Source organism: Trachurus trachurus, assembly GCF_905171665.1.
Source record: "Trachurus trachurus genome assembly, chromosome: 18".
In the NCBI taxonomy this organism is placed as follows: Eukaryota; Metazoa; Chordata; class Actinopteri; order Carangiformes; family Carangidae; genus Trachurus; species Trachurus trachurus.
In genome coordinates this window covers 11779990-11799403 of record NC_139909.1, presented here as the reverse complement: position 1 = coordinate 11799403, position 19414 = coordinate 11779990, and the positions used below count along the sequence as shown (strand labels likewise).

Here is a 19414-nt window from a genome sequence, read left to right as displayed (position 1 = left end):
TGTTGTATTTGCCCTTAACCTTGAAGATATTGTTAGGCACTTAACTACAGGTTGGAGAAATGGACTTTGACGTAAAGCAAGGGAAGATGAAGTGGAGTTGGAGCATGTTGGTGTTTATCATGTACGCATCCACATACGTAGAGAAAGAGAACATGTACTAGCCAACCTCAGCAACCTATCGGTATCGTCTGGTACTATTTTATGGATTTTATGTTCATGATCGAGTTCTTATTTTGCTGGTAAATTCATAAAAACTTCCAAAATATGAAAATACCATTGAAAATATTGGGGGAAAAAACACATAGAAACATTCTAAGAACTAAGGGCCAAAATGGGACCATGTTTCTCTAAATGTCTTTCAATCCTGCCACACCAGTTGTTCTGTAGAGAACCAGCAGAGGTCAGTAAAGAGCTATGGTCCTAATATCTGAACATTTGACAGGTTGTGTGATCAGTCCAACCAAATTAGACCAGGACTGATTTCTCGGATCAGAGTTACAAATAAAAGTTTTCTTCCAATGACTCGATTGTCAAAATTGTTAAAAGATATATCTATGTATAGATGTGATTTTATTCTATTTTCTTGGCAACATTGTACACTGAACAAAGAAAAAGGCTCACGCACATCCAGAGTGTAGCCAGGTACTGAGTCCAGGGAGGTGAACAAGAAGAAGAAGAAGAAGAAGGGGACTTGCCACACTGTATGCTCCCAAAGTTTACAAAAATGTATTAGAGGACTACATAAAAACGAGACAATGTTTCGAGCATTGTGCGTCAGGTCGAAGAGCTCAATGCGGTATATGGTCCAGGTTTAGGCCATGGGACTGGGCCAGAGGAAAAGCTCTTTGTCAGGTCAATTGACCATTGACCTGACGAAGAGCTCAATGCTCGAAAAGTTGTCTCGTTTTTATGTAGTCCTCTAATACATTTTTGTAAACTTTGGGAGCATACAGTGTGGTGAGTCCCCTTCAACATTGTACACTCACATCACAATTTGTCTGATTTTTTAAATACATTGATAGTTCGATCGGTTGAGTGGTTGGTTGGTTGGTTCGACCGATTGATTGATTGATATACCTGAGATGTATACCTAAATACCAGGTATGCCAATCCTATACCTAAATACCAGCCAGGTATAAATCAATCAATCCTTGCCTCATATGTTGACCAACTGAAGATTGGGCCTAAGCCTCCGAAACTTGAAGACCACCTTAACGTTGGGGTTCTTGTCCTGTCTCTGAAGGCCTCTGTCAGATCCTTGAACTCATCTTCCTGCCTGTTCCTGATTAATATCAAAACAATTTCTTTTTTCAGTCAGATCTTGATGATGACGAAAACCCTGTTTGTATTAGTCTATGATTATATCGTATATCATATCTGAGGCTGCAGTCGTCATAGTCACAGTCACAGTGTGACTAATTTGTGGCCCAGTGCTTTCAGCCACTGCATCAGCCTGTGGTTGTCTGTTCAGAGCTGCACAGGACCGAGGCTCATTACAGTCCATGGTAGAGTGTTTGTCAAAAGGAAGCAACATTCCTCAGCTTCAGAGTGGACCGCTTCACTAAGTCCTGACAGCCCCTGTGGTTCCTGCATACCCATTAGTGTACAGACTGTTACACTACACTGCCAGATGGAAACTTCAGCGGCGCTCTGACAGGACAAGAAGCACAGACACGGACGGGGTGGTCGCATCAGACTGGTTGGAAATAAAATAAACTCAGAATGGTTCGAGGAGAGCGCGTTGGGTTTTTTGACGTGACGCTGGTCGTCTTCCTCCTCCTGCTGCTGCTGCTGGGCTCCGTCACGGGCCTGCTGCTGATGGATCACCACAGAGATGCGGACGATGACCAGGAGCTCAACAAAGCTATTCTGGAAATGCTACATATCAATAAAGTTTCTGCGAGCCACCAGGCCAAACCACATCCCTACATGAGGAAGGTCTATCTGCGACTGGACTCACTGGAGGCTCAAGACTTCGGGAGGTCAGATGGCACGCTGGTGCAGAGCTTCCGAAGTGTTGTCGGTAAGTTTGATATCACTGCAACTCAATTCATACAAGCAATAAAAGAATGCATTTTTTGTTGGACTGCAAGATGCTGTTGATTTTGATGGAAAACACATAAATAATGACTACTTTAAAGTAACTAACTTATATTTATTCGCCATTAAGGTGCAGCAACACCAAAAGTTCAACAAAAGCATATCAAATTTGTGCAGCAGAAAACAAATTATTCAACCAAAAGCATACCAAATTTTAACCTTATGGGGTTAATATTGGTAGAAAACATGTGGCGTGTAACAACGGCACCAAACAGTCCACAAGGAGATTTCCCTCAGAAAACACCTGCTGGAAACAACAGGGTTAATGACTAACACTGTGATCGGACCAAAACAGTCCTACATTTGAGCCAACGTCAATGTGAAGATATTGACTAATGCAGCTTTAATTGTTTTAAGCAGTTGCATAAAATTGAGCATTAATTGACTGGAAATCACCAAAAGGCATTGAAGAACTGATTTACAACTGTTTTGCAGGCTGAACTGCGTTTGAATTTTTACTTCGCTATAAAAGAGCTATTTGACAATGTTGCTATTGTAACATCGCCACTGTTAGCATCAGCAACTGTTTGCCAACCAGTCTTGCCAAAAGCTTTGTTATTGTGTTGACAAAACAATGAAATGGACCGGTTAGAGCTAGCTTGTTAGCATGCTAACTTTAGGAGGAAAAAAAGAAGTTTGATGCTGAACTAACAATGCACAACAATTTAAAAGACTTTCAATGCTAACTTTAGCTATGTAGCAGTGCCCAAACTTACTATTTGCTCCCTTTTAAATGATAATTTTCTCTTCTTTTTCTGTTGTTGTGACTCACTCAGGCCCAGATGAGGCTCCTGCAGGCTGGATCTGGTTCAATGTCAGCAGCCTGAACCCGTCCATGCTGGGAGCAGAGCTGGTCCTGTTCAGGAAAACCCTCCACCCCCGTCCCCTCAGTGTGACCGTCACCCTGCACAGTGTCACCGCCTCTCGGGGAGCCCTGCAGGAGAGTCCGGCCCTGGAGGAGAGGCTGCTGACCCTGGACCAGCGGCCTTCCTCTGGATATGACGTGTTTGATGTGTCAGCTGTCCTGGCCGTGAAGCCCGTGGAGGTGGTGGGGTTTCAGCTGCGATACACAGACGAGAGCGGGAGTCTGGTCCTTCACGAGGCCCTGACACAGAGTCTGTACTGTCTGAGCAGAGGCTCTCTGAGTGAACCCTTACTGGTGCTTTACCAGGCTCACCCCCTGCACACCTAAACTCACCGGATAAAAAGCTGTTTGAATGACATGAAGCTGGTATACAAGTGTTTTTTATTATGGCCTATCTAATCCATTCAGTGCTACTCATCTCTGATATGTTAGATATTGTGCAGCAACATAAGCAAATGCCTGAGATCGTAATGGTCTGGAGGATGAGGTTTTGTACATTTTGTTTTTCATACTAAATCAATAAAATGTGTTGGTTTCTTATGTGTTTAAGTTGTTTGTATAGTTTTGAGCTTGACCTGCTTCTGTCTTTTCTTCTGGGTCTGTGTATTTAAACAGTTCCTCCCACATATAAACGATGAACTGTTATTATTCTGATATGATCTCTGGAAAACAAAACATGTTTTGAAACTTTCCACTGGGAGTATCTGGGAGACTAAACGCTGCCCCCTAGTGGACACAGTGAGTAACTACGACAAAACATTATTGATCAATACAGTAACAATAACCATCAATCTCCATCAGTCTCAATTAGACATCAGTAACATCAGTATTAATTACAACTGCATTAATGGAGCGTCTTATAAACTAAATGAATATAAATAATAGATATTTATCAATTGTTTTCATACTTCCTGTGAAAACTTTCAAAGTAAAAGTCAGTGACCAAATGAGTTTTGAAAAATAGTGTCAAATATTTGATAATTCATTAAAATATGGAAAATGATGCCATTGGTTAACATAGGCTAAATTAATAATTAAAACGGGAAAGACAAAGTAGCCTACAAAAAGTCAGAAACAATAGGTAGATAGATAGATAGATAGATAGATAGATAGATAGATAGATAGATAGATAGATAGATAGATAGATAGATAGATAGATAGATAGATAGATAGATAGATAGATAGATAGATAGATAGATACCTGAAAAAAATATTGATTAGAAATTGTGAATTAAAAAGAAAAACAATAGTCTATATAGTAGGCTACCAAAGCAACTTCATGTACTAACAGTATCATAATCAAAAGTAACCTACTTAGTCGCAGCATCATTATTTATTCACTTATTTATTTATATGTTAATTTAGCCTGAGCAGGGATCGACTAGACGTCATCTAGGACACGGGAAGCGATCTAAACTTCCTCTGCTCTGATTGGTCGCAGCCTCAGTCTCTCAACTCCCTCTCCATCCAATCATCGACGCCCTCCCGCAGTCGAGGCTCCTCCTCCTGAAGCCACTATTCTCCCACGGAGCGGACAAGACAAGAGACAATATTTTATTCCGCCGGTTGTCGCCTTGTCGTCCTTTGATCACCTCTCCCCGGCGGGTGAGCGCCTCCACCAGCAGCCGGCGCGGCTCTCATCATGGCCCCGGTGTGGCTGTGAAAGCAGGCCGAGCGAGGAGCGTTTCGAAGCGGACAAAGTGAGATGCCTCCCCGGGGCGCTGAACCTGTTCCATCCCGCACACAAAGCCTGTGAAGCAGGCCCGTTACTCCGACCAGAGACGCTGCGCCGAGGATGCCCAAACATGACGGGGAATCACTACAAAGGACACGAAGTCAGCTGCTGCATCAAATACTTCATTTTCGGATTCAACATCCTCTTCTGGGTGAGACTTTTTATTATTATCTTTTATGATCAGTATTATAATGGGAGCCTTTTACGCGGCTGCGCCTCTCAGCAGCGCACTTGGGTTATTTTTGTGTCCACTGGCCAATAGGAGAGGAAGGAAGGCCCCGGGATTTGTCATTTACATCTGATCCCGGGTCCGTTATCCCCCCCCCAAGTTCATATTCAGAGTCCGATCCGTCATTAATCTGTCGTTTTTTGCCTGAATGTGTGCATAAATGTTGGATAAAAGCAGCTGCAGCTTCGCTCCACAACACACGCAGCTAATCGGCTTTTTGTAGTGAACTAATGACAGCTCAGCGCCTCGGTGTCCGGCTGCAGGCTGCAGGCTTAGAGCCGCTCATACCACATCCATAGGCTACTGACCGCTCTGACGCGTTTTAATATATAGGCCTACTTCACCTTGCATGGAGACATGATGTCATGGGCCTTTATTTATTTATTTTTTAGAAAAGAAGTGATGTCATTAATGTCGAGGAACTGGGATAATCTCAATTAGTCGAAGGAAATTAACCATTCAGTGCCAGGAAATGGTGGAAAAAGTTGCTTCACTGAACTGTAACTTTGACTTCAGTGCGTATTTTTGTTCATTGGGTTTTTATAATTCTTAAATTAATAGGCTAATAGATAATCAGAATTGTGACGATTATCAATGATACTCTTGCAGATATGGCCACCTGAGCATCTGGGCTGATTCAGCACTTTTCTAAATGACTTGAAAGATTTTAAGAGTGATTTTTATTTATTTATTTATTGTTCTTAAAAAGTAAAATCAATTAAATATTGTTAACAATTAAAGCTGCAGTGTCTGCAACTGATAGGTAGTAGTTTATTTACAGAAAATCAGTCTATCATTCAATGATCAAAGTACTGTTTTGATAATCCAATAATCAAAAAATGTTCTGTTCTGTTTATAGCTTGAAATGTTGGTCAGAAATTTTGAATATTTTTCATTCTGAAGTATAGATTATAGACATAAGTAAATGACACTATGAGACAAAAAAGGCGAAGGACAGACTGGAAATGTTCCTGTACTCTCAAATGACAATGTAACAGACTGACATTGTTGTGCGTCAACACCTATTTACTGTAAATATGACATGACTGTCATTTGTTTGCAGCTGCTGGGCATGGCCTTAGTTGGAATTGGATTGTGGGCATGGAGTGAGAAGGTGAGTACACAGAAATACAGTGTGTCATATCATTCATTAAGATCATATTGAGAGTTTTCCATAAGCCTGGTATTATGTATAATGTATAATCCTCCTGACTAAAGAGAAAATCCTTCATTTCACGTGTAATAGAAGCACATTTTCCAATGAAAGTTGCACTAATCAATATTTGACATTAACAAATGATAAGTAATTTAAAGGAGTCACTTCAAGGGACCGATCGATCGCCCTATCTGCAGATCTGTTGTTTTGTTGGACAAAGGAAGTAATTAGCTAACGAGCACTTTGTTCTACTGCCATCTAGTGGTCAAAACTAACAATTGATGCAGTTTCAGATTCCAGATATCCAGTGTTTGCAGACTTTTATAATGTTTTTTTTATCCAGTGTTGAAGGCAGATAAACAATAACTTGAAATGAGGTTAAACTTTAAAATTGTTGGTATTTGAATTGACAGGATAAGAAATAAGTCCGTGAAGGTTCTCAGTCATCCAGGTCATCTTATTCTTGTGGAGTTGTAGTAAAAAGCAACTGGACTTATTTTCTTGCTTGAAGACGTTTCGCTTGGATGAGCGGTGAAACGTCTTCAAGCTAGAAAAGAAGTCCAGTTGCTTTTTACTACAACTCCACAAGGATAAGAAATAAGAACATTTGTAGTCGAACCAACTACTGAACTGTTGTTGTGTCTCCAGGGAGTTCTGTCCAACATCTCCTCCATCACCGACCTGGGCGGTCTGGACCCGGTCTGGCTCTTCATGGTGGTCGGGGCCGTGATGTTCATCCTGGGCTTTGCCGGCTGCATCGGAGCGCTGCGAGAAAACACCTTCCTGCTGAAGTTTGTACGTTCCGTGTGAAGAAGACGCTCCGATCCCCCCCCCAAAAAAATCCCAAAAGATCCGCCAACGGGTCGAGTGTGAATCAATCGGTCTCTTTCTCCTCTTTCTGTCCCAGTTCTCTGTGTTCCTGGGCATCATCTTCTTCTTGGAGTTGACGACGGGAGTCCTGGCGTTCGTCTTCAAGGACTGGATCAAGGACCAGCTCAACCTGTTCATCAACAACAACATCCGGGCGTACCGCGACGACATCGACCTGCAGAACCTCATCGATTTCACTCAGGAATACGTGAGTACTTCTTCAGATTAGGGCTGTTCGATTTTGCCCAAAAATAAAATCTCGATTTTCTTCTCTGAAAAATCGATTTCCGATTACGATTACGATTTTTTTGTTAAATGACAAACTATTGTGTGTCTTTTTAAATGGACCTAATGGACTGTGAGAGCTGTAACTGTGTAGTGGAAAAGGGCCGTTGGTCTTTTTGGCAACGAAATCCTCACTGGTCGTAGCAAAATGCCGACATGCTTGTTTACAGTGTGGTGGGAGAGCAGTGGGAGAGCGTGATGGGAGGAAGGAGGCAGCAGTCATTACCATAATTCAGCGCAGCCCAGATTCATGAATGGGGGCTTACCGTAATTACCCTTTAGAGTAAAAAATCGATTTTTACGATTCCAAATAATCGCGATTATGATTTTAAATCGATTAATTGAACAGCCCTACTTCAGATATAGTCCAGTTGCTTGTGAGAAGGTCCGACGTCTTTAGCTATGAACGCCGATGCAGTGGTGATCCGGTTTGTTCCCTTTCTCCCTGACCTCAGTGGGACTGCTGTGGGGCGTTCGGAGCAGACGACTGGAACCTGAACATCTATTTCAACTGCACTGACGGGAATCCAAGCCGGGAAAAATGTGGAGTTCCCTTCTCCTGCTGCACCAAGGACCCAGCGGTACGAGTAGCTACTACCACACATTGCATACATGCAGGCATTCACAGAGGTGTAGCTACATGTCCGCAAAACACTGTAGATCCAACATGAAGCCTGGTTGCTTTTTGCATTTTATTCTTGAGACTGCTTTGGTTTTCAAGTGCAGCCTTGAAGGATTCTGCCATTGTATTGAAACCGGAGATCCCTGTATGCTAGCTCTTGTGACCAAACACAGAGCAGCTAGCCCGGCTGTAAACTCTTGAGTCTTGTCTTTATCAGCTGCTACAAGTCAAAGCGCTGTCTGAAAGGTTTTCCTCTTTGTGTCTCCAGGAGGATGTGATCAACACTCAGTGTGGATACGACATTCGAGCCAAACCAGTAAGTAACATGTTATCTGTGTCACTTAGGGAGTTTACAAGATCTGATCCCATTGTCTTAAAGTTGTCCCATAAATCCAATCAATGAAGCACAAGGAGGTCACCTGGGTAGAGAGTGAACCAATGAAGGCTGAGGCTTTTCCACAGCTTCAAGTTTGATCCATGGCCCTTTACTGCATGACGTCCAAAAAAAAGTCTCCAGTAAAAAATTACCAATAAAAGAACGAAGCATCAGCCAATCAAAAACGGCAAGGCCTCTGAGTATGAAAAGAAGACCATTAGTGATGGTAGAAGAAGGGAGGACCCAACGACTTTGGTCTTTTGCCAAAAGAACAGCAAAATTGGTTTTTGAAGTTATTATTATATTATTTTATTATTATTATTATATATTGGTTATTTGAACTCAGTCAGAAAATTAAGATGGTGACGTTGTTGGTACAGGACTCGGAGCAGAAGGACTACATCAACGTGAAGGGCTGCGTGCCGCAGTTTGAGAAGTGGCTGCAGGACAACCTCACTTTGGTGGCCGGGATCTTCATCGGAGTTGCACTACTGCAGGTAAGTTACACGTGATTGATCCTCAATGTGCTGCAGGAAAAAAAAAAAAAAAACTCTCTTTGAAACTTTGTTTTTCTCTTTCAACAACAGATTTTTGGAATTTGTTTGGCCCAGAACTTAGTGAGCGACATCGAGGCTGTGAGGGCGAGTTGGTGAGAAAATCATCTCTACTTTTTTCTTTTACCGTGTCGGTTCTGTGTCTCATGAAACCACTTTTTTTTAATGCTTTTAAGCACATTTCCCTTGATTTGCACCCTTTTGTTTTTTTATTGTTTCCATTTCACACCATGAAGCATTTCAGTTCTTTGTCATAGTGAAAATAAAATGTTTCTCTCAGGTTGTACAGATTTTTAGACAAAAAAATACCTACAAATACAAATAAATAATAATATTTTTTTGGTATTTGCATCCTTTAAAGGGATAGTTCAACATTTTGGCAAATTGGCCCGTTGCCATAATCCCTATAGTCATAGCAGTAGGTTTGTTACCTTTAATTGTCGGTGCAAGCTATTTTTAGAACGGCGGAGCAGAGCCGAGAGCTGCTCAGAGCTACACTACGGAGGCTGATGGGATTTCTTGGTTTCCCTCATCAAACTCATCGAATACACAATCCAACAACTCCAAAACGCTCTGGTGGACAAGTTGTGACCTGCACATTCACCACGCTATGAGATAATAACAGAACGTTACCAGACAGAGTTGTTTTAGAGGTAAATTCATGCAAAACCGCTGATGTGCCTTGCCTTCAGGGGCAGTTTTTCAGCAAGCAGATTCTGTATTTCCCTCTAAAACAACTCTGTCTGGTAACGTTCTGTTATTATCTCATAGCGTGGTGAATGTGCAGGTCACAACTTGTCCACCAGAGTGTTTTGGAGTTGTTGGATTGTGTATTTGATGAGTTTGATGAGGGAAACCAAGAAATCCCATCAGCCTCCGTAGTGTAGCTCTGAGCAGCTCACGGCTCTGCTCCGCCGTTCTAAAAATAGCTTGCACCGACAATTAAAGGTAACGAACCTACTGCTATGACTATAGCGATTATGGCAATGGCCAAATTTGCCAAAATGTTGAACTATCCCTTTAAACACAATATCCTTGTGTGGACCAGTTATCATATTCTGAAAAAGTTTCAGTACCTGATGGATATTGTTAAATATCTGAAGGATCGCCATGGAAATTGTACTGAACACAGTTTTGGCTGTAGGGATCCATTAAAGGTACATTCCTCCAGAAGAACTCTTGCGCTTTTGATCAAATATCTTTTTCTTTATGATAAAAAAAAAAGATGTTTGACCTCAGCAGCAGCAGCAGCAGCAGCAGCGGCAGCTCCACAGCAGCCTGAGAGGAATAAAGGGAGGAGGCTTTTGCTGAGCTTTACCATCACAATGCCAACACTCACCTCAAACCTCATTCTTCCTCCTCCATGCTTCGTCAGGGTGCCCCCCCCTTTCTCCATGCGTCGACTCCCACCTCAGTCCAGCAAGAAAGCATCGGCTTACTACTCATGAGACATGACACACACACACACGCTGTTTGTGTGTTTGTAGCCGGTGGGTGTGATGGATCCATTTGGTGATTTGTTGTTTTTTGTCTTTGAGCTTTGCTGTGTTGGGTTTTTTTTTTTTTTTTTTGGGTGGATGATTGATCTCTGTCTGTTTGGTGTTGTGTTGTGTCCCATTTAACATCCAAATCTGAAACCACGGAGCTGTGATCACACGACCTAAAAAACAATAAGATAAAATCAGAACGATGAAAGTTAACAGAAAAGTCATGACAGGAAAATGAACGTTTGGCCCATGTAGAAAAGCTGAATTCCCTTTGCTCTTCAAATTGTTCCAAATCCTTTTTCTGTTGTATTTTTTTATACTTAAAGCTCAAATATCAAATACCATAAAGTTTATATTATATTAGTTTGTTGAACCAGTAAAGTACCAGCCTCTGTGTTTCATTTCTTGGATCTGTTAGCTTGATTTAGTTGTCGCTAATCCTCCTGGAGTCCACACCCAAAACTACAAATCAAACAAACCTTTTTATATAAACAAACTTTCAAACTTTTCAATGAAGTAGAAAGCACAAGTCTAAACTGGCAATGATTAAAATAAACCGTACTTCTTCTAATCTTCTATATCCGCTTGGAAAAACATAGCAAAATACGCATTGTTGCTAACTAAGGTCTGTTGGCAACCATTAGCAACACTGAGAACTCAGGAGTCATGACAGGCAACATAACATACATGTATATTATAATAGATATGCATTGTGCAACTATAATTAGTCTAATTGGGGCCTGCATGCTCAGTGTAATTTTGAATATACCTTTATTTAAATCAGGAAATTCTGATTGTGCTGATGGAGCCACAGAATTAGTATTAAAACCTAGGCTATATTAGGATTAATGAACTCTCAGTGCATCTGAATGCCAGTGAGTTTCCCTTCATGCTGTAGAGTTGGGGAGGTTTAGGTCACGTGACTCAGAAAGAAAACAATCCTGTCTTTCTTCGTGGCCTTTTCTTCCACTGCCTGCTTGCTGTGACTTTGTGCAACTGAGGACATTTTGTCTACTTGTGTGTTTTTTTTCTCCACTTCGACTTGTAAACCCACATCTTTTCTCTCTAGTTTAGACCCTCTGCTGTAAACACTTTTCCCTAAGCCCTAACCCCTGAGAACTTCACCATTTCCTGCCTTCCTGTCTTTTTAACTTATTGAACCACAGGAGAGTTGGAGGCTTGGAAATGATGATTTGATCTTTTCTCTTTTTACTTTGGCATTTTAATGAATTTCTCTCTTTTTATCTCTTTCCAGTTTCTTTACCTAATGCTGAAAAAGCATTTCACTTCTAGCAGGTAAGACTTGCCTTCACAATATTACAAATTAAATCTGTTAAGAAAAGTCATGTTATTTATTAGTTTTCTCTCTTTTCTTTTTTGCAGTCTGAGCAGAACATCAGGGAGCATTCAGAGGATCACCTGCACCACGTTGTTCACTGAACCAGCACCTTTTTTTCCGAGACACTAATATGTGAGAAATGATCTGTATATAACACTGTGTGTAACTACTGTAAAAAGAGAAAACAACTGGAGAGGGGGACGGTTGAACGTGCACTACACTACACCACTGCTCCAGTTTTGATAGCTGCGTCTAGAGAGTAGTAGGAGTTTTGATACGTCTTTTTGATATTAGATCGGTATTTTTCACAGTGGTAATGATTCTCCAGTGATTAAAAAAAACAAAAACCTATCATGTAGGACTGACATAAAATAAACTGAGGTGTACTTTTTCAAAGTTCAGTGCTTGTATTACGTACCTTTCCACTGCTTGTCCACAGTCACAGAAGTTAGGTAGATTATCCGTTGCTTTTCTTCTGGAAATAAAACTTTTAAAGGTCCCATATTTTACACTTTTCTAGTATTTTATTTGACATTTTGATATGACAAATGTTCACTAAAGTGACTGTCGTTTTGTGTGATCTATTTAAAATAGAGCAGGTTTCAGGTTGGCAGCCAAATCCTTCCAAGGATTGGGGTGCGGCTGAGGGCAGCTACTGCTTTGTGCATTGTTGTTGTGACATCACAAAGTGACAGGAAGTCCTGATAGCTCGTTTTAAAGCTCAGTTTCTGAATACAGGCTATGTACATTTCTCTGTGGACTGAGACCTTGATAGTTTTCACAGTATTAACATAGAGCCTAGAGCTAACTACACATGGATATCTACTTGTACTGTATATGGGACCTTTAAGGGTATTAGTGTCTTAGCCTACAGCAGATTTGAGGACGTTTTCATCTCCCACTCTCTCTGGAATTTTTGTTCTACTAATATTGAAGTTTGATTTGTGTTCAGTGACTGTCGATCAGCACTGAGGAGCTTCACGTGCTCCGTCATGATGGTATACTGTAGTCGCACTAAATGTTTTCCAAATGCTAACTCATGCAGCATTAAAGAGCAAATGACCACTAAGCACTTCAACTATTAGCATAATGAATTACTGCTTATCTAATGGACTAAAAGGACCTAAGTTAATTATGCGATGGATTTTCCCCATCATCAAAGGAGTCCAAATTAAACGACCAGCAAATCAGATTCTGAGCCACAGGTATTTGACATGAGAGTGAGGACCTGAAACTTTGTCAAGAACGGCCGGCGGACAACAACAAATGTCTTGTTGTTTGAAGAATACATTGAGATCTGTGTAGTCACACCTCTTATCCCTAATCTAACTTTGCCGTGTGATGATTCTTGAACTTTAAATAATCCTAAACAGCCTTTAAACGCTGGACAAACTCTTACAGTCCAGAGTTTGCCAGAAGCTAACAGTTACAGCTAGCCAAACCAAACAGTTATCTTTGTCTTGGCATTGGCATTTAGGTTTATTGCAAACACCAGGACTTATCCTGCTGCAGCTGCTCAGCCAGTGAACACTATCAAGGAAAAACCATGTGGTGTTACACAATTTCTTTAGCAAACTCAGAATGCTAAAGCTCAACATGCAATTACGTATAACCTAAACCGAATTAGCTTTTGCATGAATGTAGCATAAGGCTAACTATTTTCTGAGTGATCCCACAAAAAAGTAGCAGATTTCAAGAGAAACCAAACTCCATATGGTAGTATGGTTGGTCCAGGTGGGCGGGGCTTGGCGACTGCTCTGTTGTGACATCACAAAGCTACAGGAAGTCCTAACGGTTGGTTTTAAGGCTCAGTTTCTGAATACAGGCTGTGTGCTTTGATACTTCGACAGTGTTAATGTTGTAGGGTCGTAGGGTTGTGTGCCGATCGACAGTCAATCAAATCACCTCATTTAGCCCCTCCCTTTCCCTCGTTTTTTTTTCTTTCTTTCTTTCTGAAAACATGGAAACATGGATTTTGTGGACAAATGTGTTTAAATGGCTCTGAACAAGTCTCGTTTTGGGACTTGATCAATTCAGATACTGCTATAGTTCATATGAAGAAGAGGTCACTGGTTTGGTAAACGACTTTTAAACAGTTGTAGATAATGAAGTGTGTTAGTCCTAATAGAGTGCCGAAGCGGAAACAGGAAGTAACGGCCCCATGGGTCCTCAATTCGAAAAAAGGCTCCATAGGAATGAACGAGACACCAAGATTTATTTCGTGATCCGTTTGAATTGTGCCATGACAAAAAAATATGTCCTCTACCTGTTTAAAACATCACGTTTCATGAAGAGAAATCAGCAGTTTATCGTAAAACGGCAACAGAAGAATGTATTTTGTGTGACGACGCTCTACGGACTACAGATCTGTGTCCCACAAAAAATACGTCACCAACTGACACGGGAAAGGGCGGCATTTGGTGTGTGACGTCACCTACGCGACTTGTAGTCTTTCTGCTTACAGATTCTTCGGAATTTTATTTTACAATAGGTTTACACCAAACTGCTGATTTCTCGGCATGAAACGTGATGTTTTAAACAGGTAGAGGACATATTTTTTTGTCATGGCACAATTCAAACGGATCACGAAATAAATCTTGGTGTCTCGTTCATTCCTATGGAGCCTTTTTTCGAATTGAGGACCCATGGGGCCGTTACTTCCTGCTTCCGCTTCGGCACTCTATACACAAGTGACTACATGTTGGTGTCCATCCTGTCATGTGATTATTGTGGTCATTACTTTGTCGAAGACTTCCACGTTTTTGCAGCACGTCTTCATAACAGGCGACCAGGTTCTGGTGGCACAGAACTTTTTAAGGACTTTTTTCATATTAATGAAATGAGCATTTTTGAACATTATCATTAACTGCACTCACTTGAACGGAAACAAATCTGGCACGTGTGTCCTGTGATTGTCTTTCACTGTGTGTTTTGATGCAGATCTGATAAATGTACACAACACTGAATAGACCAAATTCCATAACATCCAGCCCGGGTATTAAAACCTGACATTTCAACATAGTGGTAAGATGGTTGTTGTTTTGTTTTCTTTGTTTTTTTTATCAGTGTTTCTTCCGATGGTTTAAAACAATATTTTTTGCTTAAAGCATCACCTGTTGTTTTATTTCTTCCGTGAGTTTCAATTGATATTTGAATTCTGAACATTTTAGGTGTTACGATACTTACAAGGGATCAACACTGTTTTTGATACTTAATATTTATTGTACCTACGTTTGATTTGTTTTTTTTCATAATTTCCCTTTGTCCCGAACAGCTGAACGTCTTGAACTATTGAAGCTTGTTCCAGGTTTAGGAGGTTGTAAAGAAGCGTATACAGTCAACTCTGATCCATGGATTGTTTATATGATGCCGATACACTGATGAGCCACAGAGACCAAAAAAATAAAACTGACTAATACTGTTGGTCCTTTACCTGCTGCGACCTGCGAGGCACCAGGTCTTTATTTCTAACAGATCCTGACTGACCATCTAAAACATCACAGGCCTTTTTTGCACAACTGTTAGGAGACGATAGTTCTTCTCTTCTTCACTGTGGTCTTAACGTTTGGGCTCATCAGTGTATACATACAGTATATCCCACAAACATTGTAAAGTAACTACCTCCTCTCTCATTTGCTTCTCTCATGTCCCACTAAAATTGGACTGATTTTAATATGAAGTGAAAATTACTTAATAAAGGCAACAAAAAAGATGTTTGTTTCAAAGTCTGTGACTGATCGACAGAGTAATGTTAGAACATAGATTTATGTCTTATAGATATGGAATAGATTAGTACTGATGGAACAGAATAGAATAGTGAGACAGAAACGTATATGATAGATAAGGAAGATGGAATAGGACAGAACGATAAAATAGAATAGAGTTGAAGGGAAAAAATAGAATAGACACATGGGTGAGAATAGAATAGAAAGAGATGGATAGAATATAAAGATAGAGAAGGATAGAATAGAAATATCAAATAGAATACAATACAATTGAAGAAAGTTAAAAGAGAAAGTAAGTAAAGAAAGTAGAATGATGAAATGGAATATAAAAGAGAATAGAATATAAAGAGAAGGATAGAGTAGAAGTAAATAGAATAGAAAGACAGAACAGAATATAAATATAGAGAAGGATAGAATAGAATAGGATAAAGTAGAAGAAAGTTAAGAGAAAGTAAGTAAAGAAAGTAAAAGAAAAGAAAGTAGAATGATGAAATGGAACAGAAAGATAGAATATAAAGATAGAGAAGGATAGAGTAGAAGTAAATAGAATAGAAAGATAGAACATAACAGAATAGAAAGATAGAGAATGATACAATAGAAATAAATAGAATAGGAAACAAAGCTAGAATATGATAGAATGGAATGATAACAGAAGTATAGAAGATGAGAATAGAATAGAAAGATGGAGAGGGATAGAATAGAAATAAACAGAATAGAAAGATAGAATAGAAGTAAAGAAGATAAGTATGGCATAGAATATAATAAAATAGAATAGAAAGATGGAAGAAGATAGAATTGAATATAAAGATAGATAAGGATAAAATAGAAATAAATAGAAAGATAGAAGTATAGAAAATAAGAACAGAATAGATGCAGGGAGACGGTGAAGAACACAGAATAAAGACAGCAGGTGTCACCAGCTATCATCTTTAATTATCTGCTGAGTTACAATCCTCCAAATGTACAACTCATGACATTTACAACTAACATTTAAAGTTTATAGTATTTTTACGCAGTTACTATGGATACATCTCCACTGGCATGTGTCTTCAGAAGAGCAAAGACAAAATCTGATAAATAACCATTCATACCTTTTTTCCTTTTTTAAAAAAAAGTGTGGTGGGCCCAGACCAGGAAACACACCGTGGCATGTTGACAGGGGGGTGTCGGTGCAGAGTGGGACGACGACATGCTGAGGACTCGGCGGGAGGAGACGCGCCGACTAGAGGAGCCGACTGTTACTAGACCTGTTGTCTGAGGGGGGGGAGGAGGGGGAGGAGAGGTGAGGGGGAGGGGGGGGGGCTGCTGCTGTGGCAGTGGTTTGCAGGGGGGCAGAGGAGGAGGAGCACAGCATCTGTTGTAGCATTTTCCTGTGAGACTCCACCAGGTCGGGAGGATCATCATCTATCTACCTTTGATTCCCACTCATCAATGATCTGTTATCGGTATTTTATTGAACTCTGGCCACAGGACGACAAACTGAGAAAGTTTCAGACTGATGTTAAACAGTCGGTTTTATCAGCTTCAGGTCGGGAAAAAACATGATTTAGTCTCTTGTGTCCACATTGATGGAGGAGACAGTGATAAATCTCATGATTCATTTAGCAGCTACAACTTTTCTATTGGAAAAACATGAAAAATATGATTTTCACTTTCTCACACAAATTTTCACTCGCTCTGACTGAACCACCTTATCAGTGATCTTTTATTGTTATTTTATTGAACTCTGACAAACTGATCTGCAGAAATATGTCAACAGAAAAGTTTCAGACCGATGCTAAACAGTCGGTTTTATCAGCCTGAAATATGATTTAGTCTTTTGTGTCCAAGTTGATGGAGGAGACTGTGATAAATCTCATGGTTCATTTAGCAGCTGAAATCTTGTTCTTGTTGGAGATTGTGAAGTACTGGGTGGAGAGTTGTTTTGAATTTATAGATCATTATATTTCTATTGGAAAAACAAAAAATATTATTTTTACTTTCTCTTTCTCACATGAACTTTCACTCTCTCTGACTGAACCACCTTATCAGTGATCTTTTATTGTTATTTTATTGAACTCTGACAATCTGAGACTGTGATCTGCAGAAATATGTCAACAGAAGAGTTTCAGATTGATGTTAAACAGTCGGTTTTATCAGCGTCCGGTCGGGAAAAAACATGATTTAGTCTCTTGTGTCCACATTGATGGAGGAGACTGTGATAAATCTCATGATTCATTTAGCAGCTACAATTCTTGTTCTTGTTGGAGATTGTGATATTTTGAAATAAAGCACTGGGTGGAGAGTTGTTTTTAATTTATAGATCATTATATTTCTATTTGGAAAAATATGATTTTCACTTTCTCTTTCTCACACGAACTTTCACTCTCTCGGACTGAGCCACAGGCCTGATCCGATTTCCACTTATCAACGATTTTTTTTATTGTTATTTTATTGAAATCTGACGAATTGAGACTGATCTGCAGAAATATGTTAACAGAAAAGTTTCAGACTGATGTTAAACAGTCGGTTCTATTTAGTCTCTTGAATTCACGTTCATGGAGGAGACTTTTCTCTGACAGCACTGTGATAAATCTTATGAGTCATTTTACCAGCTAAATCTTGTTCTTGTTGGAGATTGTGAAGTTTTGAAGGTCGGTACTGGGTGGAGAGTTGTTTTTAATTTATAAATCATTATATTTCTGTTGGAAAAACATAAAAAATATGATTTTCACTTTCATTTTCTCACATGAACTTACACTGATCCTCTCGTTTCACTGAGCAGCTGTCAAACTGGGTGGGACAGTGTGGGTGTTGGGGGCAGGGCAGGGCAGGTGTGTGTGGGGGGAGGGTTAGGGTTTAAAATCTGAATAAAATCTCTATATAACCAGGTGCAGCAGAAAAACAAGACAGGAAGTGTATGTGTGTGTGTGTGTGTAGGAGTATGCGAGCAGTCACAGAGGTAAAGATGAACACTGACACACCTTCAACAGGACTAAAACATGCACAGTTTCTAGTCAGTTTTATACTCGAGCTACATGGGACACGACTGGGCACATCATGGATGAAGATGGCGGCGGCTGCTGCTGCTTTTTAAAAATGAAAGAAAAAGAAAAATCACAACAGGAAAGTCTCTTGTTATTTTTTTTTTGTTTGTTTTTGTTCTTTTGTGCACATGATCACTGGTGGCGGATGATGGGATCACAGCTATGGTCGTAAAAGAGTCGTCGTTGTCGCCGTCGTCTCTTTAATAATAATAATAATAAAATCTATTGCGTTGTAACGCTGTCTATGGCGCCTCGGCTCCGGGAGCTGAACTCGTAGCAGAAGATGCATGCACAGGTGGAGGAGGCGGGGAAACCAGGGCTAGACTGATGCTGATTGGTGCAAAACGGAGAGCGACAACAGGAAATAAAAGAAAAAGAAGCAGAAAAAGAAGAAGTGAGTGGTTCTGAGCTCTAGATAAATCACGCCTCGACGCCTCGACTTCCTGCAGGACCCGCTCGCTCGCCCGCCTACGTACAGTAAATCTCAGTGTTATGGCTTTCAGAGGAGAGAGGAGAGACGCTCCTTCACGTCTTGTTCGATTCTGATTCTTCTCTTTCAAAATAAAAGCTTTATTTGTAAAAAAAAACAAAACAAAAGAAGGCGGGAGTATGAGTGGAGTAGAAGCAGGAAGGAAGCCGTCAGTCTAACCCTAGTGTGGAAGTGGGCGGGGCCAGAGAGGCTCAGGGGGCGGAGACGTAACGTGGTGGATGTCTTGGCTGGCAGTTAACGCGACAGGGAACCTTGGCACATGACGATGAGGTGGGGGAGGAGGGGGTGTCAGTGGGTGGTTTAGGTGGTCAGGCAGGCGTTTGGACTTGGGTGGGTCGGAGTGGGGTTGGGTGGGTGGGTGGGTGGAGTGGGGTTTGGGCTCGGACACAGTCATTTAGCTCTGGGCCGTGAGTCGCTGCTCCGTGAGCGACGCCTGGTGCGATACCGTCTTGTTTTCGTGAGCCCGCAGCTTGGACACCACGTCGATGAACGCCAGGCTCTGGACTTCTTTGTGGAGAGGCTCTGACGGGACGAGACACAGGGAGAGCAGCGGGT

At 40.8% G+C, this 19414-nt stretch overlaps 3 protein-coding genes across 5 annotated transcripts in view; 2 read left to right on the top strand and 1 right to left on the bottom strand.

Annotated features, from left to right (window-relative positions):
• Positions 1-1722: 1722 nt before the first annotated feature.
• Positions 1723-3292, top strand: LOC311001878 (uncharacterized protein; the record flags this gene model as incomplete). Its single annotated transcript, XM_083993057.1, has 2 exons — positions 1723-2023; positions 2877-3292. The coding sequence occupies 2 exons, from the start codon at positions 1723-1725 to the stop codon at positions 3290-3292; spliced, it is 717 nt and encodes a 238-aa protein (XP_083849183.1).
• Positions 3293-4500: 1208 nt separating this feature from the next.
• On the top strand, positions 4501-11871 carry tspan5a (tetraspanin 5a). Of its 2 annotated transcripts, XM_083992770.1 has the most exons (11): positions 4501-4851; positions 5993-6043; positions 6734-6880; positions 6993-7163; positions 7696-7821; positions 8131-8178; positions 8619-8735; positions 8826-8887; positions 10168-10282; positions 11535-11575; positions 11663-11871. In XM_083992770.1, the coding sequence occupies exons 1-9, from the start codon at positions 4771-4773 to the stop codon at positions 10238-10240; spliced, it is 876 nt and encodes a 291-aa protein (XP_083848896.1). In that variant the 5' UTR covers positions 4501-4770; the 3' UTR covers positions 10241-10282; positions 11535-11575; positions 11663-11871. The 2 variants fall into 2 exon arrangements, with proteins under 2 accessions (XP_083848896.1, XP_083848897.1); XM_083992771.1 differs by lacking the exon at positions 10168-10282 and having other exon boundaries at positions 11663-11869.
• A 7323-nt stretch (positions 11872-19194) lies between these two features.
• The window catches only part of rap1gds1 (RAP1, GTP-GDP dissociation stimulator 1), a 34066-nt gene continuing 33846 nt past the window's right edge, over positions 19195-19414 (bottom strand). For both annotated transcript variants that reach the window (XM_083992813.1, XM_083992814.1), the window contains one exon: positions 19195-19381. In XM_083992813.1, the coding sequence (XP_083848939.1) occupies positions 19254-19381 (128 nt within the window). In that variant the 3' untranslated portion in view covers positions 19195-19253. The remainder of the gene's footprint in view (positions 19382-19414) is intronic.